The sequence below is a fragment of the Micrasema longulum genome, unplaced genomic scaffold, assembly GCF_059751315.1.
Source record: "Micrasema longulum isolate JH-2025_06_02 unplaced genomic scaffold, ASM5975131v1 h1tg001783l, whole genome shotgun sequence".
Classification (NCBI taxonomy): domain Eukaryota; kingdom Metazoa; phylum Arthropoda; class Insecta; order Trichoptera; family Brachycentridae; genus Micrasema; species Micrasema longulum.
Genome location: NW_028278958.1, coordinates 55,482 through 80,025, shown reverse-complemented (window position 1 = coordinate 80,025; position 24,544 = coordinate 55,482). Strand labels below are relative to the sequence as shown.

Here is a 24,544-nt window from a genome sequence, read left to right as displayed (position 1 = left end):
AATTATTATATTGATGAAATAACTTTTCTATATATAAATATGTATAAATATCTTTGTTATATTTTCCCCGAAATTCAAATATAAATACCTAAATTCCCCATTACCCATTAAACACTTAGCCTCACCCTTAACCATTGGTTTTTCCCTCAATTATGATTAATGTACATGCTATAGTTCATAAGATTTTTTTGTACTCTTTTAGATATATTAAATTATTTATTTTTATTTATTTGACACTTTATATACATATACAATAAATATACATATAAGGGCGGGCATATTGCCTTAAGGCAATTTCTTCCTACCTACCCAAACCGTTCAGTTTGAGAAAATTATAAATACATGGACATATTGAATCTTACAATTTTATACAAAAATTAAAAGCAAAGATTAACAAAAATAAATATATATATATTCAAAAAATTATATGAAGAGAGGAGAGGGGATGGGAAGGAAAGAAGAAGGATAAAGGAACAATTTAAATATTTAGATAGTGACATTTCAATCTTGACTTAAATGTAAATAAAGAAGGGGGCGTCTCTAACATTAGTGGGTAGATTATTCCACAATCGAGCGGCTACTACTGTGAAAGAGGAGGCAAAAAAATTAGAGCAATGACAGGATATTAAAAGGGTTCTCTCGTTACTAGAACGAAGAGATAGTCCGTGTTGTGAAAGAGGTTGGATGAGCCCTCTCAGATAAACAGGCGAATTGGGATTATTTAAAATATTGTGAAGAAGTGATAGAATGTGAATGTTTCTTCTATGCCTGATACTGAGCCAGTGTAGTTGCGTGCGATACTCGGTTATGTGGTCAAATTTGCGAAGATTAAAGATATAACGAAAACAAATATTCTGAAATCGTTCTAACTTATCAAGCAACTCAGAGTTAGCATCTGGATAACATACATCCGCGTAGTCAAGGAGTGGAAGAAGTAAGCTCTGGACTAATGTTTGCTTAACATTAATTGGCAAGAAATTCTGTAATCTTTTAAGTGAGTGCAAACTGCTATAAAGTTTACGACTAACTTCGTTAACCTGATCCTGCCACCCTAAATGCTTATGAATGATAATACCTAAGTTTTTGAATGAAGTCATGAATGGAATTTCTGTACCATCTATTTTGAAAAGAGGAAGTGTGGAAAAATTCACTTTTGAATTCATTTGTTTACTACCAACAAGTACACATTGTAACAAGTAAATTACAATGTGTAATTTAATCTATTTTGCTAGTGAATATAACTTGAACTTTCCCCTTATTGATCTATTGATTGTAAAAAAATAACATTTAAAATGCGCTTCTTAAAACATACTTTTTTTGTCTTATAATTAGTTTCAATAATAAAGTCTTATTTTATCTTATTTTATCTCTAATTCTTAATATTTTATATATATTTATATTTTCGACACTTGTGCAATATTTACACACATGTCCACCCTCATTCCAATATAACACCCATTCACCCACCCTCTCACTCACTTACACTCTCACAAACACACTAGTATGTATTGTACGTGTATTTAATGTATTTCTGTGGATATCTGTCATTGGTTTTATTCTCTGTATATTTTATTTGTTATATTTTTGTTACATGTATTACTGTTGATATCCCCAATAAATAAAAAATAAAATAAAAATAAAATTACGAACTTTTGAATTACTTCTAGTATAACTTCTTAAACATTTTTTTATCAACAAAGACAGGGACCGCGAGATATATCAAGCCTCGTATCCTAAGTTGACTCGTTTTACACCACAGCCACATAACTGTGTATTCCAGCCTTGTCTACGAGTATTTAGACGTAATCAAAATATCGTTGTTCTAATTGTGTTTAATGTGACTCAATTAACTTAATAACTGTGATATACTCTTCTGTTTCGCCTCAGTGGGATGTGTTATTTTATTGCTGTAGTAATTAAATGAAATATTCTAAATTAGACAATTTTTTTCTGATAACTTTTGACATTTTAAAATGTCCATTGCCGACTAAAACTACAGATCGGATGGGTCCGATTAACCATTGACTAATTGAAAATAGTTATTTTCTTCAAAATCACACCCTTACATTATAAGGCGCGTTGGTACATCGAATACATTATCTGTGGTCGCTATATCATATCAACCTTGCCAGGAATTGAACTCGGGAATGGTAGGCGAATACGCCAACCACTACTCCACTTGATTCCTTTATTCGGGATTTTTACCCGAGAGCAGCTATCGAGTCGAAATTCCAGTCCAAAAGTCCAGGATTATGGTTCTATTTCACGCAGAACTGTATTCTTCACACGCCCGGACAAAACTAATTATTTTATTGCAGTGGAACTAAACTAAAGCAGCGTGCGAAACAGTTTGCAGTAGTACTAAACAAAGCAGTGTGCAGAACTAGATATGATTCATTCAAATGAAAATTATCTAATCCATTCGATTAATTCGACTGAAAAAAATTGTAGGCATTCGATTTGTTCGAATGAAAATAGTAAAACGCATTCGATTAATTCGAATGAAAATAATGGAGTGCATTCGAATAAAAAATATGGAGTGCATTCGAATGGAAATAATCGAATACATTTGATTTATTCGAATGAAAATAATCTAATGTTTTTGATTCATTAGAATGAAAGTAATCTAATGATATTGATTCATTCGAATGAAAATAATCTAATGCTTTTGACTCATTCGAATGAAAATATTAAATGCATTTGATTGATAGGAATAAAAATAATCGAGAACATTTGATTCATTCGATTGAAAATAATCGAATACATTTGATTCATTCGAATGAAAATAATCTAATCCATTCGATTAATTCGACTGAAAAAAATTGTAGGCATTCGATTTATTCGAATGAAAATAATCAAACGCATTCGATTAATTCGAATGAAAATAATGGAGTGCATTCGAATAAAAATTATGGAGTGCATTCGAATGGAAATAATCGAATACATTTGATTTATTCGAATGAAAATAATCTAATGTTTTTTATTCATTCGAATGAAAGTAATCTAATGATATTGATTCATTCGAATGAAAATAATCTAATGCTTTTGACTCATTCGAATGAAAATATTTAATGCATTTGATTGATAGGAATAAAAATAATCGAATACATTTGATTCATTCGATTGAAAATAATCGAATACATTTGATTCATTCGAATGAAAATAATCTAATCCATTCGATTAATTCGACTGAAAACAATTGTAGGCATTCGATTTGTTCGAATGAAAATAATCAAACGCATTCGATTTATTCGAATGAAAATAATGGAGTGCATTCGAATAAAAATTATGGAGTGCATTCGAATGGAAATACTCGAATACATTTGATTTATTCGAATGAAAATAATCTAATGTTTTTGATTCATTCGAATGAAAGTAATCTAATGATATTGATTCATTCGAATGAAAATAATCTAATGCTTTTGACTCATTCGAATGAAAATATTTAATGCATTTGATTCATAGGAATAAAAATAATCGAATATATTTGATTCATTTGATTGGAAATAATCGAATACATTTGATTCATTCGAATGAAAATAATCTAATGCATTTGATTCATTCGAATGCATTCAATTTATTCTAGTGAAAATAAACGAATGTATTCGATTAATTAAAATTAATATAATCAAGTGCACATGATTTATTCGAATGCATTCGATTACTAAATTCATTCAAATGAAAGTCCGAATGCAGTAATTCATTCAAATAAATTAGTAATTGAATGAATTGATTATTTTTTAAAATTCAATATCTTTTTGGCGGTCTGGGGGGTGGGGGTAGCAACCGATTTTTTTTCAGCATTTGAGCTCTACCCCTCCACTCCAAGATGTAAATTTTATTTGACCCACCCCCGCCCCCATGGGTACCAATTTTTTGAGGCCATAGGCCACAATAACCGAAACGCCCATCGCATTAAATTAATTCATTTGATTATGTAATTCATTCAATTATTAATCATTCGATTAGTAAATTCATTCGATTACTTATCATTAGATTAGTAAGTTCATTCAATTACTAATCATTCGATTCATAAATTAATAAAATTACTAATCATTCGATTAATAAATTAATAAAATTACTAATCGTTCTATTAGTTGATTCATTTTGTCGTATTAGAACAGGAATGCTTATATGAAAGCATTAGAAGTAATGTGAATGCTAAATATTATAGTTATGATAATGCATTAATGCTTCGCATGTTAATGAAATGCAATAAAAATAGCGATAATTTCCATTACTGACACCCATCGAACCAAATAACTTATTGATGTTTCTTGTTCCAGTGACTATGTCCACTCTAGGCGACAGGGTGCTGGACATTTCCCTCCCTAAGATCGGGGAGAAGGCGCTGTTCACTCGCGAGCTGGAGGACGCCCTGCGCTGCGGAGCCGTCCAGCTCCTCGTCCACTCGCTCAAGGACCTGCCCACGAGCCTTCCGAACAACATGGCCATCGGAGCAGTGCTGGAAAGGTAACAATTGTGCTAGGCGTAGACTTAAACGACCCGGAGTACAAAATTAAAATTTGTTTTTTGTAGAAGTCCTTTGAAATCAAATTATTTTGATGCTTTGTCATCTGTTGCTGAGGTCGTCTTAAAGAAATATTAACAGGCAGATTTTGCCACTTGAAATTTAGACTGAATATAGATTGGCACTCGTAACAAGACAAAATTAGATATTGGTGTTATCAGGTGCAGTAAGGTCAATTCTATGTTCTGCTAAAAACGGCCCGGCCGCTTTCTTACAAAAAACTGTAATACTCACCTTCTGAAGTATAGTGTTTATCATAAAAACGGCATTTCTCAATCTACAGTAAAAAACGAAAACACTAGACAAATCTTACCTAGGGCTTCTACGATATTATTGAGCGGAGTGGACTGTAATTAAATTTAATGAAAATAAGTGAGTATCCTCGCTATGCGGTATGAAGTTTCAATCGGTCACAAACCCAGCAGATAAGATGGATTAGGAAGGGATGCCACTAACTTTATCCTCTGGTCTGATGGACTTTCCGGATCCGACTTGATACTTGCGAGCGGCACTAACATGAGGGAAGGCTCCGATCTGGAGCTCAACACTGGTGGTTGGTGGAAACAAAATTTATAATGCGGCACACATTCAACGAAATAAATGCGCGATGTACGACACGAGGTCTTAATGTGGCTGGTGATCAAAGGATACCGTGGTGGGAAGTGAGCAGTGGTTGTGAGTAAAAAAGATGTAGAAGTTGTGAGAATACTTGACCAATGCATGCCCACATAATTTGCAATCAACTGTTCTCTATAACATAATTTTGATACTTTATGGTTAAGTATACATACTTCTTCTCTTAGTGCCCTGTTAGGTATCCTCAACGTTGGCAATCACTCTGCAGTCCAGTCCAGTCTCGTATATTACGCAGCCAAGACATATGTCTTCTTCCAGCCCCTCTGTGACCCTCAATTTCGCCCTTCAAAATTAATTAATGTACTTTGTCACCACACGCTAAGGATTTATTCAAATGATTTAGAGAACAAGTGGGTTTTAAGTTTCTTCCGAAACATCACTTCACTCTCACAGTTTCGCACCTCTGCTGGGAGAGCATTCCATGACGTAGGGCCTGCGACCGCAAATGCGCATTCGCTGAATTTAGTGCGCTGTTTGCGTAGAGGTATAATAACTTTTCCTTTCGACGTAGATGTAGCTGATCTAAGCGTAAGATGTCTGTCAGCTAGTTCATCTGGAATGCAGAGCTCCCTAAGATATTCTGGGGCAGAGTTGTGCAGCGACTTGTACATAAGCCAACAGAGTTTGTATTCCACCCTCTGTGGAAAACGAATCCAGTGTAATTTCCGAAGTAGTGGAGTGATATGGCTGAACTTAGAGATTCCAAAAATATGTCTCGCTGCGGCATTCAATACAGACTGTAGGCGAGTAATTTTATTCATCGGTAGACCTGCGTAGATACCATTACAATAATCGACTCTAGACACTACAAACGCATTTATTAATTGATGGGCGCCATCAACTGGCAAATTTTTGCGTATGCATTTAATCTGTCTCAGCTGGTAAAAACATGAACTCATCGTTCTACTAATTTGAGCGTCAAGAGAAAGGTCAGAATGAAGGAAGACTCCCAGTAGTTTAACGGTGGGTAAAGCGGTACTCCTTACATCGGGTAGTGCCGTATCCTGAATCGAATTCTGTCGTCTGGCTAAAGCCATCCATAGTTGTTCCGTTTTAGATGGGTTAAGTGTTAGTCTATTTTCAGCGATCCAGTTTCCTATTTTCTTAATGCATCCATTAATCAAATACACAAGCATATTTCTCTCGCTCGTTACAGTATAATTCTTGGTATTATGTAAATATGTGTGATCTTTGATGATCTGTAAAATGATCCACAAACCAGAATACAAACTTAAAAAATTAGAGTACAGATGGGGGATATAATATTATATCTTATTCTGTTGTTACAGAGAGGACCCCCGCGATGCCTTAGTACTGCGTGAAGACTTCAAGGGACACACCCTCGCTTCGTTACCGCCCGGATCCATTATAGGTAAATTAATTTCTCTTATGGCGACTATTTAATGCTGACCAATCTACTCGTGTATCATGCCGGTATGGGACTACCTGGCCATTAAACAACGCAGTTGAACAACCGTCACGACTTCCAAATTCAAAAGCTGTAGCTTCACCAACATGGCCGCTATACACTGTGGGCCTTACTTACAAATCGGGTATAAAGTTCAGCTTGAGAATAGTAGTAGAATAATGATGGTATAGCAAAATCATTACTTATGCGAGTCAAACTCAGTTTAAATCTGGGATAGCCACCATAGAAACTTATACCTGCACATTATGTGGTATAACGCTGGAATAAGCACGCGATCTGTCAAAAGTAATATTTTTCGGTAATCAAAATGGATAGTTTATCAGTTTTTTTTTCAATTTTAAATAATTTTGAAGTCCTGCGACCTTCTCAATGCGATTCAAGTGATTTTTAATTTTTTTTCATTCATAAATTTCATAAAAAGTACAAGTTTTTTTAAAATTCTAAACATAACTACTTTTACACATCTAGTAAATTTTATCATTGTAACTCTCCAAAAAAAGAGACTAACTCTTGTGCTTGGAGAGTGACTTACACTGTTTTAGTTGTTTATTTATAAGAGTTTATATAAGTTTAATACGAGTACATGAAAAGAAAAATAAAAACATAGGATATATAAAGAATAAACATAAAACAATAATAAATTCATACTAATTAAAATTTAATGTTGTTTTTACACTAGTTCAAAAAATTTCTTTAGATTAATTTTAAATTTATTTATTGATATATTATTTTTAATAGTTTTTAGTTATTTGTTTAAATAATATCTGAAATGTTATATGTTTGTATGTGTTTACATTAATTGTGATAAAAAAGAAACACGAATAAACTGAAGAACTCGTTTTTAACTTCTCTTCTTCCTAATTTTGATTTCTTTTTCTGACGGCTTTCTCCATGTTCTCCATTACACTGATAGTAGTCTCGATTCGACTTTGACGTTTGTCTGTGTTGTTATAAAAGTAACTGCGCACTCGCACATATCAGTGTTGACTGTTTAAAAAAATTAAGCATGAAATAACCTGTGAATTGTTATTCTAGGTAATAAATATTTTTATAAGTAAGCTTTTTTTAATATCGGTTATAAATAGTTAAACCGGGTATAGTTATTTCGTAATATAAACCTGGTATAAGGAAATCTAATAAGTAAGGCCCTGTCAAAGGGAATTCGGTTTATAATAAGTTCCAAAATAAATATGTTGGTGAAATTTTTAATTTTATTCAAACAGGTTTCAAACAGCAAACAGGAGAGGGAAAACATCTGGCGGCCTCCGTGGTGTAGTGGTCAAGACGCTTGATTCACGCACGGAAGGTTCTGGGTTCAATTCCCGGTGAGAACACAAAAATTAAAATGTGATTTTTCTCAAGCCTGGGTGCTCTGTGATGTAATTCACCACTGTAATTAGGCCTCCTGGCCTGTTGTGGTGCAAAAAAAAAATAATGTAAAAAAAAAAAAACATTTTTGATAAGGAAATGCGGAAGTCTAGGCATTTACAGGGCTTGTGACCTGTCATTACACACTGTGTAACATTCACCATTCTGCCTATGTTTAAATTTCATTCATTTCCGTAACTCTTCCATCTATCGACTTTTGTGAAGTAATAGAGCTGAAACCTTTATTGACGGGTGTGATATTCATCTGGCTGAATTATTTCACCTTCTAGGCAGAGCCTGAAAATACTTTAAAATTTTTATGCTTTTTATTCCAATCAGTTGAGTTAACAATGTTTTACATTATATTTTTATTTTGTTTTAGGAACCTCTTCCCTGCGTCGAACCGCTCAAATATCGCGAAGTCATCCGCACCTCCGGGTCGTCGATATACGCGGTAATCTCAATACAAGACTTCAGAAACTGGATAGAAACTGCTCGGCAACCAACGCAAACGAATCCGCCTCAAACGCCCCAAACTGCACAAATTCAAGCCCAAACATACCACGTTTGAACCCGATCTGCACAAATTTGAACTCAAACATTCTAAATTCTAATTCGAACGTCCCAAGTTCGAACCCGAACTGCGCAAACGGTTCTCTGGACGCCGTGAATGGCAATTTGAATGGTGCCGATTCCGGCAGCGGGGCTTCTTCGGCTTCCAACGGAAGTGAAAGTGGCGCTGCGGATGTGAAGAGCAAAGCGGAGGTTCCTAACTACGTTGCCCTGATATTGGCACAAGCCGGACTCGAAAGAATGGGATGGAAGGATAGAATATCGCAGGTATGAAAAAACATTGTAACAGCAAATTAAATAATTTTGATTTTTGACATTACCTTTTAGGGTTTGTTTGTTCTTGCTCTAACTATAACGCTTTTTTTCATCTATTGATACATTTTACATACTCCTTAATTTATTTCAAAATAAATTAAGACTCATTCTTTCTGGTTGTGATACGATCCCACTTGCTATTTAATGACAACTGAACACTTACTCCCAAAAAGAAAAGAATGAATCAATAATCGAATTTACCCAACAGTTCGGATGTTTTTGACTTCGACAAATGATAAACAATGAATACAAGAGTTGCACAATAAGTTTTTCTGGGTTATTATGCCGTGTGTCGTTCGTACTCTCTACCGACGTTTCGGATCGCGTTACAGCGTCCATCATCAGGGTTGATGTTATTTGTGTATGAATATGTGTTACGTTAGGTACTTAGAATTTTTACCGTGTCGTAGTCGTTTTTGTGTGATGTTATGTATTTGGGACTTGTACCGTGTCGTAGTCGTTTAGATTAATGTGTACCATTATGTACTTAGGATCTATACCGTATCACCAATCTGTGTTACATTGCAATCTTTATGCGATTTCTTTATGACTGGGTACCAGGATGTTTTTAATCGCATCCCATCATCTCTGTTTAAACAGATTGATTTAAGAAGATTGCAATGTAACACAGATTTGTGATACGGTATAGATCCTAAGTACATAATGGTACACATTAATCTAAACGACTACGACACGGTACAAGTCCCAAATACATAACATCACACAAAAACGACTACGACACGGTAAAAATTCTAAGTACCTAACGTAACACATATTCATACACAAATAACATCAACCCTGATGATGGACGCTGTAACGCGATCCGAAACGTCGGTAGAGAGTACGAACGACACACGGCATAATAACCCAGAAAAACTTATTGTGCATCTTAACGGCCGTGAAAATCTAAGAAGTTTAATACAAGAGTTTTTTTACTAAATTACAAACAACAATCTAAGTATGTATTTGACCAGTTTTAATGAGTTTTTTATATAGTTTTTTTATTTAAATTAAGCGGTCTGGCTGTTTTTAGCAGAACATAGAATCTACCTTACTGCACCAACTGGCTGCTTTCTGCATAACTGCGTTCAATTGTCAAGGCCAAATATGTCGCATTTTGGTAGACATATTTTTTAACAATTTTATTTTAGAAGTTATGTATGAAAACATTTCTCCACAATATCCATATTGATTTTGAAAGTACAATTAATTTTTCTAAATCCATTTCACATGTTTTTATTGGTTTTCGTATTATGTGATATTTCTCTGTTTTTAAAAAAGATAAAACTCCAACGTAAAATTGAATAAATAAAAAATAAATTTAAAAAAAAATAGTTTTAATGTTTTGAATTGTCTAATCAGGTGCTTCCGAGTAAAGAGGTGCTGTACGCTGTGGGACAGGGGGCGCTGGCCATAGAGTGTATGGCCGACAATGCGGAGGTACTGAGCATGCTCGCCAAACTCAACCACGAAGATACCTACTGCCGGATCCTGGCCGAAAGAAGCTTCTTAAAGACACTGGGTTAGTAATCATTAATCTTTTGAGTATTCCCAGAACACAAGTTTCCCTCTTTCCTCCCCTCTTTACCCCCGCCTCTCTTCATAGTACAGTGTAGATATTTAGTCAATTTTAATTTCTTTAAAAAAGTATATAATATGTACGTATCAATGTTTTGAAAATATACCAACAATATGTTCATATAACGGTTTGGGTAGGTAGGAAGAAATTGCTTTAAAGCAATATGCCCGCCCTAATACATATTTAAATAAATAAATAAATAAGTTAGTAATCGTTAATCTTTTGAGTTTTACCAGAACCTTAGGTTAGTAAATTAACCTTTTTTTCTCTTTTTTTTTGTTTTAATGCTTATAGCAACTTCATTTTTAAATGTATATTTCAACTTAACATATTACAACAGAGATGAAGAACATTTAAGAGAAGGTAATATAGAAGTCTAGGCATCTACAGGGCTTATGACCTGTCAAGGGCTGGTTTAAGTGTCCATTTTACACACTGTGTAACATTCACCATTCTGCCCATATTTGAACATCTGTATTCCTTCAATTCTTTCATCTGTTGATGTTTGTGAAGTTAAAGAGCTGAAACCTTTATTTATGCGGGTGAGATTCATCTAATTGAATTATTTCACCTACATACTAGGCAACGCCTGAAAATATTATTTTTTAAATGTTCTTCTTGAATGTTCTTCATCTCTGTTGTAATATGTTATGAACAGCTCCCCGGGGAGTTGAATCCAGTCCTTGTCTACAAAAATAGTAGTAATAGCAGGACATATTTTCTCAGAGTATAAGTTTTTAACAAGTTTCTATTGCATCATATTTAAACATAAGATATGTATTTATTTTATCATTAAAAATATTTAAACAATCATTTATAAAGAGTAAACAGTATTGTCAGTACCATTTATGTACTACGCATATTAATTACAAAGCAAAAATATGAAGCTTAAGTAAATTATCAACGACTGAATTATCGTGGTATGTTTGCTACTTCTTACGTACTTATAATAATATTTGTTTATTGGCTCAGGTGGTGGATGCAGCGCCCCCGTTGCCGTAGCCACTTATTTAAAAGAGGACCAATCAAAATCTTCCCTCAAGAAATTAGAAATTACCGGCGCAGTTTGGAGTCTCAACGGAGATACGAAGATCGAAGAATCCCTCGTGGAAGTCATAGACATCGCTAAGCAGACAAACAAACCGACCGGCTGTCCGTACGAGGCAAAAATCAAATCGGGAAAACACAAAATGGCAGAAAATGAAAGCTCAAACGACACGGAAGAACCGGAATCCAAGGTTTTCAAAAGCTCGGAGAGTCTCTGTCACAGAGAACAAAGTAGCGAAAACATCGTTAATTGTTGTCGCATGAAAACTATGAATTCGGCCGTAAACAACGCAGAACCAGTCGATATTGAGAATTTAATAAACATCCACGGGAAGCTGTTTAAATTTTGTCCGTTCTCCGAAGCAAATCGCGTCTGTCCCGTCGAATATCCGAGCAGCCGATCGGACGACTGCACAAGTCAGTATTTGAGCGACACGCTCGTCAAAATGCACCCGCGTCGACCGAGCTACGACATCAAAAAATGCCCGTTCATGGCGAATCAAGTCGTCGCGATCAATTCGCAGATGGAGATGAGCAATTTGACGGAATCGCAATCATCGATCGCGGCGTACGACATTGAAAACAAGCCCAAGGCCAAAAACTGCCCGTTTCTCAAACTGGAAACTTTAAGCGAGAATAATACCCAAGACCCTGGAGATATCAAGCTGTTCTGCGGGTTGACGAAGCATTTTAATATTTCTGAAGACGTGTTGGACCGGTGCGAAAAACTGGGCGTAGATTTGGCTAATAAATTGATCGAACGGGACGCCTTAAAGGTGATGCAGCTCGCGCAGAATTTCATTCGAAATTCTATCCCTACCAATTCCAACGTAGCTAAATAGTTAGGAATATTTATTTTAGTTTTTAAATGGTGCAATCGTATTTTTACAAATATTTTTAGTAACATATTCTATTGAATATTGATGATGCAATATTTTGCTGTTGATTAATTGTTACGTTTATTTTCTGTATTGCCTTAAATGTGAAAATGCTACGGTTGTTATTCGTATATACAAATATGTATGACATTTAAAAATGTATGTATTGAAAATTCTTTGTTCTTTTCTCAACGAATTTATTATTTTTAGTTCACTTTTGTATATTTGTTCTTGCAAATATAAAAAAAAAATTCACTGTCTCAAATCAGGGTTTGAAAATATCACAATTTTATTTAGTATTTGAATATTACTCGAGGGAAATAGACGTTAAAAATACACACCTTGTGGCCAAACATTTTAACTAATATTAGTAAACATTATAGTCCTTAAAATATAGCTTGATTAGAATGACAGTTGTCAGCAAAAAAGATTTATATTGACACGTGAAAAACGATTTGTATCTGGCATATTAATTTATTTTTTTGATACAATGCTTGACATATTAATCAACATAATTATATAAAATTAGCTTTAAAACTAAAATAAACCTAATTATTAACGATGTTCTTACAAGGTTACGTCATTTTGCAAAAATGTTAGAGATGAAACAAATTGGTCAATGTAAATCGATCGAATAAAAAAATTATTAATTTGTTGTTATTCATGAAAAAAAGTATTTAATGTCTTATTTTTTTAGTAAATAATTGTCTTAAACATACTATAATAGGCTTGTTTTTACGTTTTTATATCAATTTTCGGAAACAGAGACTCATGTTTGCATGAAAAAACTGATATAATCGATTTGATCGGTACATGATCAGTGATCATTTATTTCCCATCACTATTGACATCAGTTTGACAGCTGTCATTTTAATCAAGCTATATTTTAAGGACTATAGTATATTATCACTTACCGACTTTTTATTTCTACCGGTTTCGTCAGGACACTCACTGCAACCTGCCTAGTAGGTGAATTGGTTCAGCCGGATGAATCTCACTCGCATGTTTCGGCTCCTTTACTTCACAAAAGTCGACAGATGGAAAAGTTGGGGAAACGTGGATGTTTAACATGGGCAGAATAGTGAATGTTTAAAATTGTGTAAAGTGGCCACTTAAACCAGCCAACGACAGGTCATAAGCCCAGACTTTCATATTCCCTTCTTAAAAATGTTTTCCCTCTGTTACAACTAATTGAATTCTAAGTTAGTTGTTTAATTCTAAGTCCTCATGATGAGGAAATAACCTCGAAACCGGTCGAGGTATAACTCTAAAGTTAAAGTGGTTTAAACAAATTTATAAGTAAATAAATGTTTTGACTGTTAAATATTTTTGTACAAAAAGCCCACATTGAATTTATTCCGCGAACCGTCATTTTATCATTATAATTATCAAAATACTGACAATTATCATTATAATTATCAAAATACTGACAATGGTGGCGATTTTATTACTAAGATCTATCCCTAAATACAATAAATTATGAACAAATACTTACATTTATCATTTTCATCCTGAAAAAAAATATTTCACAAAACTGAAACACTAAACGTCAAAATTGCGATCCGTTGAATGCCGATTTTGGCACTGTTATGACGCCAACGACGTTGTTTGATGACCATATTAATTTATTTGTACAAAAGCAGTACGAGAAATCCGTTTTAGGCACCAAGTCCACAATTTCAAGGAAAATAGGGCGAATCCGGCTTGAAGATTTTGAGGAGCAGAGCTCTGGCACTCAACCGGTACCGAAATCGAGAGCCGAGATCTACGCTCTTGCGTTCGAGCAGTTAAATGTCTTCTATGGCTACATTTAAATGTCTCCGTTAGCCCAGTCAAATATCTTCATTGTAAAAGACCAATTAGTTATAGGAAATGCAAATATGTATGGTAATGAAAAATACTATTATTTTTATGACTATGAGGTGTGTTCAGAAAATAACGTACATTTTTAAACTTCGCGGGTTTGGAGAGTCTGATTGTAATTTTTTTATGTTGGTATACTTGCCCCTGAAGTACGCTAAAATTTTCAGCTGTATTCATTGTTTACTTTGTCTGTGGCAGCCGCTAAGGTTAGACGTTTTCGGCGTGCTCTGCAATTTTCGTCTTGGCGATCCAGAATGCCTCCACTGGGAAGATTGAGCCTTAGTTTCGACGTCACATCCATAAACCCATGTTTCGTCACCTGCTATAACACGTTTCAGCAATTCTGCATCGTCGTTGACTTCATTTAGTGATACCTGAGCAACTTCCATTCGCCGCTGTTTTTGTTCAAAATTCAACAATTTTGGAACAAATTTTGCTGCCTCGCGTTTCATACCCGAAACACTCGAAAAAATTTCATGGCATGAGCCAATTGATATACCAACATCATCTGTGACGTCTCTGATTGTGATTCGGCGATCGTTCAAAACCATTTCATTAGCTTTTTCCACATTTTCATCAGTTGTTGATGTGCTGGGGCGTCCGGGCCGTTCGTCATCTTCAACATCTTCACGGCCATCTTGGAAACGCTTTTACCACTTGTAAACTCTTGTTTTACTCATAGCAGACTCACCATAGGCCTTTGTTGACATTTCACACACTTTGTTACATTTCATTTAATTTTTTACACAAAATTTGATACTAATTCTTTTATCCATTTTTTTTAATAAACGAAATTGCCGAGCTCATAAAATCACGTCTATCCTTAGTGGCTACCACAGACAAAGTAAAAAATTATACAGCTGAAAATTTTGGTATACTTCAGAGGCATGCATACCAACATAATGAAATAAAAAATTGACAGTCCGACTCTCCAAACCCGCGAAATTTAAAAATTCCCGTTATTTTCTGAACACACCTCGTACATTTATAATACTGTGTTTGTCTTAAGTTAATTATATTCCTAGTAAGTGTTTACTATTGAAATAAATAGTAAAGTAACTCAGATTTAGTTATGTATAATTTATTATTAAAATATAATATTAATCGGCGCTGAAAGAGCCTAAAAATGCTTTAGAAATATGACGAATTTCCTTATTTATAATAAACTTTGATAATGTTTTGAGTATGCCCTATTTTTTGTGGACAAGAACTGGATTTCACCCACTGGGGAGTTATTAAGATTAATATATCGCAACAAAGATGGAGAACATTTTAGATAAGGGAATATAGAATATATATTCCGGTGCCCTCCAAACATACCTGTCAGAACAGTTGTTCCAATACATGAAGGTGCTGGATATGAGACAACTGTACCTAAAAGAAGCACTTGCACACTTCTGGTCGAACAATAAGGAAAGGTCTCAGCAAAATGTTCGTACGAGGTTTTCCCTGAGCACGAATTATGTCATACCCAAAACCCGTACGCGTTTCGCTCAGAGACATCTCTCATTTATCGCACCGAGAGTGTTCAATATTTAGGAAGAGCGTATTAAGCTCTCAAGGACAAAAACCATTTTCAAGAGAGGTGTTAAGGACTGGATTTTCCTTAGTGGGAGGGATTTGAGTGGGAAACTCCTTGATGATTTTCCAAACGCTCGAGTTTACTGTTTACCATATTGATGTGCCATATATGTTTTATTAAAATTATTTTTTATGTTTCTGATCCTATATTTGTGGTGATATACTTGATGACATTTTGATTCAAACATCTATCAAAATTTAAACCATATTGCCCTCTCTCAAATGTTCTTCATCTTTGTAGTAATATGTTGTTTTATAGTAAAAAAAAATTCTTAACAATGTTTATAGATAATAATATATTGTGTAGTTTATATGGTTGTTTATTTACGTCTTAAAATATAAAATGTGTATCGAAGATATTTGTAAATGTTGAGAACTGTTACCATTATTTCATACTTTAAATGAACTGATCTACTGCATAATTACTGTTTAATATATAATATATAGTGTATGGATATATTGTTTATAAATAATAAAGGTCATATTTTGTGGGAGACTGTTTTTAATTTTTATTTTTATCTATCAACACATTCGCCAATACTTTTTTCTTATAGGATCCACCACTCAATGGAAACGTTTTTTCTCATAAGATCCACTATGGTAATAAAAATGTAATTAAGATATTGTTAGAAATTAAATATTACAACAAAAATTTTCTTAAAAAAAGGAGAACAATTCTATTAAAAAAGTTATAAACTAAAATATTTCAAAAACTATTTTTTTTCAAAGTATTAACCGGAGGCATAATTTTACATAGAAAAAAGAAAAATGTCTCAAAATTTATGTGATTTAAAATGCTTGTATTTCTTTTCATAAACAAAAAATATGATTTTGCTTCCGCTGTTTAATGTTCAATTTATTATCTTCAAATCGTTAGAATAAATTTTAGTTCAATACTTAGTCTTTATATGATCGATAATCGAAATACCAAAGTTTAGTTTAAATTTGAAATGGCGTAATCTGCCAGTCGAAAAGTAATCATATTTTAGTTATATAAAACTTTTAAGTATATTTTTTAATAGAAATACCTTTAACAATTATTGCTTTTATCTAATTTATATTTTATTTTTGCGCGATTTTTGAAAAACATTTGTTTTAGAATGGCAAAATCGTATGATTTCCTCATTTTTCGTGCGTTTTACCCGACTACAGCCTGAAATAAAAGTTACCAAAATTGAAATGAAATATTTTTATGTTCTTTTGCCATATTTGTTGCATGTTTGGGTGTCACCTAACCTCAATTTTACATGTGGAATCTTACAGCAATGTTCCAATCCTCAAACAGGAAAAATTCAAGAAATAAAAGACAGTTTTGTGATAAATAAATTTCAATAATATTACATAACACTTCATCCCATTCCAACAGTTTGTAATGAAAATAAATATTGCATAATTTTACATTTCTCTACTACAACAATTTTCCCTAGGCGTACATTACAACTCTAATTCGAGACGCGTACATAAATTACAATTACACAAAACGTAATTGTTCATGTGACGCATACAGGAAATACTATACTTATATATAATATTTATGTCTGTATCTTAAATCGGAAAGTCACATTTTTGCAAAATTGAGTTATGAATGTCATTTCGTTCATATATTCAGATTCTATTAATGCTAAAAAAAATTGGAGTCCTCCGGTATACCACTACTGAAATAGCTTGTTCTAAAACACCAGTGTGCAGTAATAAAAAAAATAATTAAAATAAAAAATAAATGCATACTGTAAATAAATCATGTTTTTGTAATATCAGCATTTGTTAATTTGATTTTTCTTTTCTTTTCATGGTCATGTCATACCATATTTATATGCTATAAACTTTTTAATAATTAAAAAAGGAATGGCCCACGCTCAGATGCTGAAGTCTTTGTGGGCATTTTTTGCAATTTATGTTATAGCTTAATTTTAAGATGTATTTTTCTGAAGTGTATTTTTGTAATTATATTTCTATGTAAATAATATATGTATGCAAAAATAAACAAATAAAAAATAATAACAATACTCAAGCTTTCAACAAAATTCAACGGTTTGCTGGTATTAAAGCAGTGGATACCGAATAAATTCCACAATTTTTATAACAAACTACCTCTGACTCAGCGAGAGATTTTGCACAAGATTAAGTCTTATTGTTCTTATCTTAACCATACTTAACCAATATGTAATTTTTTTGCCGTTAATTTCATTATTTTACTTTGATTTATTCAACATACTGTTTACTTTCAATTACTGTTTTATTGCTATTAATATCATTTCATTAAATTTGTATTTACGTGTTATTTTCATAAATAATTCATGTTTGAATCAATGACACGTAGTTTAATGTTTTTGCCAAAAGAAAGTTTTATAAATAAATTGTTTTTCATTCAATATTCTACATTACTTTTTAAACTAAAGTCCGAGAGGGAATTAGGGCGCAGGTCGGGCGGTTAGAACAAAAAACATTGAAGTCCCATAGTTATTTGATGATCCATATTTTAAATGTTTTTTTCTTAAATATCAAAAGCCTATAAATCCAAAAAACAGTTTTACAACTTCAAACCGCCTTCCTGAACAATTGACTAAATGTGACTTCCAGCATTTCAGCATTAAGGTACAGATATTTGAAGCACTAACTTTCTGATTTTCTACATAAAAGAATTAAAGGATACATACTAAAACGGTATCATAGCATTTTTTTTTTTAATGAGTCCAATAAAACAGAAAATTCAAAAACAACAAAATGTGGCTCCCCCTTAAAAAATGTAGGAAATAAATGTAGGGTCACGGCTGACAAAAAAACAGTCAAAATGTGACAATTGCTGTAACAAGCTAATTTTTGTCAGTTCAAGAAGAGTTTTTTTTAAATATAAAGAAGACAATTTTGGTTTATTTTTTTCTGTAATTGTATACAAAAATACATATATTTCATTTAACAATGTTTCGAGTGTGTCCAAATGATGTACCTGTGTTCACACAGCCGAGCCTTTTCGCCTTCGCACACAGTTTATGCGTGCGCTGGTTGCGTTGGTGAGATCTGGGGGCAGAAGAGGCGCCCTGGACCCCCCCCCCCCCCCGCCTAAATCTTAATTTTTCACAATACATTTGATCTAATTAGTTAAAGTTTTATACTTGAATTTTTGCTTTCATTCCTGCTCCAAATATATAGCTCGCGTTATATTCGGGCTAATACAGTACTTCACAGGTATACACGGGATATACAGTACCAACCTGCCGATGGTTATGGCTGTTGGAAGAGCTACCGCTATGCTGAACAACATAGCTCTGGATATTGATCTGTTCCATGTATCCGAAGGGGTTTTCCGGAGCAGGATTCTCCTACTACTTTGACATGAATCTCTTTCATGTATTTTTTTATAACATGTACGTATTAAATGTATGTTTGTAATGTATATGTTATATTTAAATAAATTAATTGAATTCACAAGTTGCCGCATTAAAAAATTCACAGATTTTAGTCCAAGTTTAGGGTACGGATTTTTATGCTTGGCGAGAAAATGTTACTTGATATATTTTCCCTTATTTAAAAAAAATAATAAAATGGCGAGTAATTTAGTACAAAGCTCACATACAGCACCGAAAAATATTCACTAGCATTTTTATTTGTATAATCAAATACAATCCGATCAAAACCCACTTATGAAAATGCACAATAGCACATACTACTAATACCGATAAAAATATATGAAATGGATTTAGAACATTTAATTTGATGGCTCAGTTCCATACGGAGATAACTAGAAATTACTTGTTTTGATTAATGGCTGACCAAAGTTTTGGCAGGCCTAAATTGATTTGTAACAAACAATTATTTACATCACCTGAAGTCAGTGGCGGCATAAAAGGGGGTGCTCCCTGGGTGCCCAGCACCAAGGGGTGACATCGTCCACAGTGCAGCTCAGAAAAAATACTCGCACAACCACGAGCACGCGCGACAAACGGGGTAAACGCGGGGGGCATTCACTTATCTGAATAAGACACAAATTTGTATATTTTTGAAGCGCGATCGTAAGTTATTGTCGTATGTTTAGTACATGCATGAAATCGTTAATATAGCTAACAACATAAATATGTTCTTCGTTTATTATGTTTTTGAAACCATTAAATATATCAATATCTACTCAAACTGTTACATAAGCCGCCAGGATTTCTTGCCAAGTGGCAGTCCAGTGGACTACCCTGCGGGTTCTGAGATTCATGGTAAATGGGACTATTCTGAGTCCGTTCAGAATCTAGCTATCTATTTGCATTTCGGTGGCTTCGTGTGAAAGAAGCTTTTCAAAATTAAAGTTAATTAAATCGTATTTAAGATCAACTATGAGCCAAGCGTGACTATATTGAATTGTATAACTCTATAATGTATCTGATTAAGCCTTAATCTAATTAATTGTAACTGTGCCAGAATGAGTTTGCTAACTGGGAGTACAGCTATATCAATAATTGCGGGAATTTGAGGTCAATACACAAGGACGTGTGATTGGGCACCGCCCTCCCAATCAGCATTATTATTGCTAGGTTATTGCCCTCTATTTTGTCAATTGAAAGGGAAAGAAAAGTCAACTTTGACCATGTTATTGAATATTTTAGTAAAATAAAATCGCGTAAGTTTAGTGAGTATTTGTTGTTTTATTTTGGAAGGTGCTCATTTGAAAACCGCCCCGGATGCCAATCCACGCTACGCCGCCACTGCCTGAAGTGTAGTAAATATGAATATATTTATGTAAAATATGTACACAGTGGTTACAAGTTTTAGGATTAAAGGTGTTATACAAATTATCACAACGTTTTAATTAGTTATGGAGCTGAAAGATTGTCAAGTTCATTTATTTCCATATGAAAACCTTAGTATTTTATGAGAAAATCAATAGTTTTTAAGAGTTAGACCTTTGTAGAATTGAAAAACGGTGTTTTTTTAATATAATGAATAGTAACTTAAGACATAATTTTTTTAATATTTCTATAAAGAACTGAGCCATCGAATTGTATTCTAAAATCAATATGGATATTGTGAAGTAATGTTTTCACACATAACTTTAAAAAATAAATTATTAAAACATAATATGTTATGTCCCTACAAAAATGCGACCTACGTAATTGTGACGTCAAGATTCGTGATGTTCTATTTAAATTTAAAAGATCGCGAAGTTCAAAATTTACATGAATAGTGACATATTAGGGGCGTAGCCAATGCAATGGACCGTTTTCGAATAAAAAATTTAAAGATTATTTTTTATGATACTGGTAGTAAAAAATTTTTTTTTACTTGACAGAATATTTGGAATAGTTGCGCGTCTTTGGGAAAGTTATTATAACAAATCGTTTAATATTACGATTCATAGTGAACTTTCATCATCCAGTGCCCAAAATAGAAGAAAATCCTCATAGCATCAAAGGTAGGTCCATTTCCGTGCTCCTTTCCTTGACTCTTCCTTCCTGAAGTTCAGTGACATCACACGTACTGAAGAATTATATATATAAAGATAGTCTTCGGGTAAAAATCCATTTACGTACAATTTGTATAAGAACTACATCGTTGAACAATAAGTATCAAACAATAAAATAACATTATCTGTGATTTTAATAGCCGGATTCCGCAGTATACATTTTCTTAAAATAAAATAAACACCAATCAACGTTGAATATAACTTTTTTTTTAAATATCAAAGTAAAATTGCTAGGCAAGCGCTTTCTGTGACGATTAAGAAATTCCAAATGTGCCTAAGATAAAAAATATATTTTTATTTATTATAACTATATTATATTTATAAATATGAACTGCTTATTCTAGTATAGAACACATTACAACATCAAAATTTTAAATGAATGTGCTAGGTTTTGAAACACATTTTTAAATTTTATTTATGAACGTACGAACTCACAAAAAGTAAGGAAATCATAGCAAAATTTAATACCGTGGAATGACCGATATGAATTATAAATTTTGCTTATACTGTAGAAATTGAATTATCATTATTTTCCACTTCTAATGGTGCATAGGGCACTGCATTAGAACACCAATCGCAGCGTATTTTTATCATTTTTGTTACATGAAGGTAAGGTGATCAGTCTTACGCTTCGGGTGCCAGTCCAGGGACTATGAAATTTTCTAGCGTAAAAACAGCTGGATCCGGAAAACCGGAATTCAAACATCCGGAATATTTTCATAAAAAAAAAAACAAAAAAAATATTTAAAAGGCGTCCTCCGTAGTTTAATGGTTAAGACACTTGACTCAAGCACGGAAGATTCCGGGTTCGATTCTTTTCTACGATATTTTTCTCAAGCCTAGGTGTTCTGTGTTGTAATTCACCACTGTAATTAGGCCTTCTGGCCTGTAGTGGAGCAAAAAAAATGTTTCACCTCAACTTTATAGGTAATCAAACCTGAGACCTCTTGCATGGTAGGCATACGAGCTGACCAGTACACCACGAGACCGACAGAAATGAAATATAAAAATAAAAAAATCTTCTTAAAAAAAGATGAAAAACATGATTTCATAAAAAACAGTTTGAACTAACAATTATTGAAGGCATAATTTAACTTTAAACTTAAGAAAAAGATCAGAAAGTTTGTCGAATTTAAAATGCGTATATTTCAATTTAAAAACCAAAATTGTATTTTTTTCTTTAATAACTTACCCGTTCAATTCATTATCTTCAAATCATTGGAATAAATTTTATGCAAATAATAATCCGTCTTAATATGAGTACTGATGTATCTAAGTTAAGTCTAAATTTCAAGAGGCGTAATCTGCCGGTTGAAAATATCTTAGATTATCAGAAATATCTTTGAAAATTATTGTATTTATTTATTCATATATACATACATTTGAAAAAAATAAATAGTAAGGTATCCCTAACTCTATGAGGCCAAGAGCCGTGTTGAGTTGCATGGAAAGTGGAAGAATGCATATTATCAAAGAATACCAAAAATAAAAATTATTACATTAGCATAAATTTCAATTAACACATGGACAACACGCTTAATAGTACCATATATAAATTATTATTATTATTATGGATAACTTATACTGCGCCATTTTCGTAATAAAATACCTCAATGGCGCTTTACATAGTGATTCTATTGTTAAATTAATTTAATTGAAGCTTTTAAATTTGTAATTTAATTAAAACAATTTATTTTGTTGTCACGTGCTACGGATTTATTCAAATGATTTAGAGAACAAGTGGGTTTTAAGTTTTTTTCCGAAACATCACTTCACTTTCACAGCCTCGCACCTCTGCTGGGAGAGCATTCCATGCCATGGGGCCTGCGACCGCAAATGCGCGTTCACTAAATTTAGTGCGCTGTTAGCGTAGAGGTATGATAACTTTTCCTCTCGCCGTAGACGTAGCTGATCTGAGCGTGAGACGCCTGTCAGCTAGTTCATCTGGAATGCAGAGTTCGATATTCCGGAGCAGAGTTGTGCAGTGACTTATACATAAGCCAACAGAGTTTGTATTCGACCCTCTGTGGAAAACGTAGCCAGTGTAGTCCCCGAAGTAGTGGAGTGATATGACTGAACTTAGAGATTCCGAAAATAAGTCTCGCTGCGGCATTCAATACAGATTGTAGGCGAGTCATTTTGTTCATTGGTAGACCTGCATAGATACCATTACAATAATCGACTCTAGACACTACAATCTATGCAATGTCTCGCAGCAGTCTCCTGCAATGATCTCTTCTGCTGAAAATGGCTTTCGTTTTGGAGAACTTAATATGTTCTTCCAGGACATTGAATACTCTTGGGGCCAAAAAGAGAAATTTCTCTGAGGGAGTCGTATGTGTTTTTGGTATTAAATAATTCAAATTGCAGGAAAACCTCGTACGAGCGTTCTGCCGAGATCGCCTCTTGAAATGTTTATCTAATATTTATTTTTTTATGCCGCAATTTTTAAAGAAAACGCTTTGAAATGGCAAAATTGCATGATTTCCTTACTTTTTATCACCCTACAAAAATTTTGTTTATTGATTCAACATTTCTAAGCAACAATCCATAAATAATAATGCTTAAATTGTGCGTTAACATACTGATAAATAAATACATATTATACGAAGCATGTTCTCTCAGCTGAAAATGCAAAAAAAGTGTACTTACAGCAGCTGCAGTAAAAAAAGGGTTTAAGTATATGTTATTGTGCTTTTCATTTATTTGACAGCATTATTTTGCAATAGTTTAAAGTTGTGTCATTTTTATATGAAAACAGCTATAAAAAAGTTGTTTGAAAACTTTATTTTTACCATAATATTTTTAAAAAGTAAATTTAATTTAACAGCAAAAAGTTAAACTTAAATGAAATATTCAAGGATACATTGTTAATTCCAAAATAATATTCAGTGACAACATGCTAATTTCAAGGTTGTATTTAATTATAACTTGCTGATTTCAAGGTAATATTTAGTGAGAACATATTATTTTCAAGGTAATATTAAGTGATAACATGCTAATTTCAAGGTAATATTCAGTGATAACATGCTAATTTCAAGGTAATATTCAGTGAAAACATATTATTTTCAAGGTAATATTAAGTGATAACATACTAATTTCAAGGTAATATTCAGTGATAACATGCTTATTCCAAGGTAATATTAAGTGACAATTTGCGAATCAAAACTCAAAAGTAATTTCGATAACAAATAAAATATTAACTGGGTGTTTTTATAAGAAAATGCTTGAGATTTTTCAAATATTCTATGAAAAATAAGCCAGGATTAATAGGATAAATACCGTATCACCTTCATTT

At 33.1% G+C, this 24,544-nt stretch overlaps 1 protein-coding gene across 1 annotated transcript in view; it reads left to right on the top strand.

Moving 5' to 3' along the window:
* The window catches only part of Hmbs (porphobilinogen deaminase-like protein l(3)02640), a 37,521-nt gene extending 24,990 nt beyond the window's left edge, over nt 1–12,531 (top strand). Inside the window, exons 3-7 of the mRNA XM_088237777.1 lie at nt 4,287–4,473; nt 6,457–6,539; nt 8,347–8,804; nt 10,215–10,374; nt 11,404–12,531. Coding sequence (XP_088093903.1) covers nt 4,287–4,473; nt 6,457–6,539; nt 8,347–8,804; nt 10,215–10,374; nt 11,404–12,320 — 1,805 coding nt within the window. The 3' untranslated portion in view covers nt 12,321–12,531. The remainder of the gene's footprint in view (nt 1–4,286; nt 4,474–6,456; nt 6,540–8,346; nt 8,805–10,214; nt 10,375–11,403) is intronic.
* Nucleotides 12,532–24,544: the final 12,013 nt, after the last annotated feature.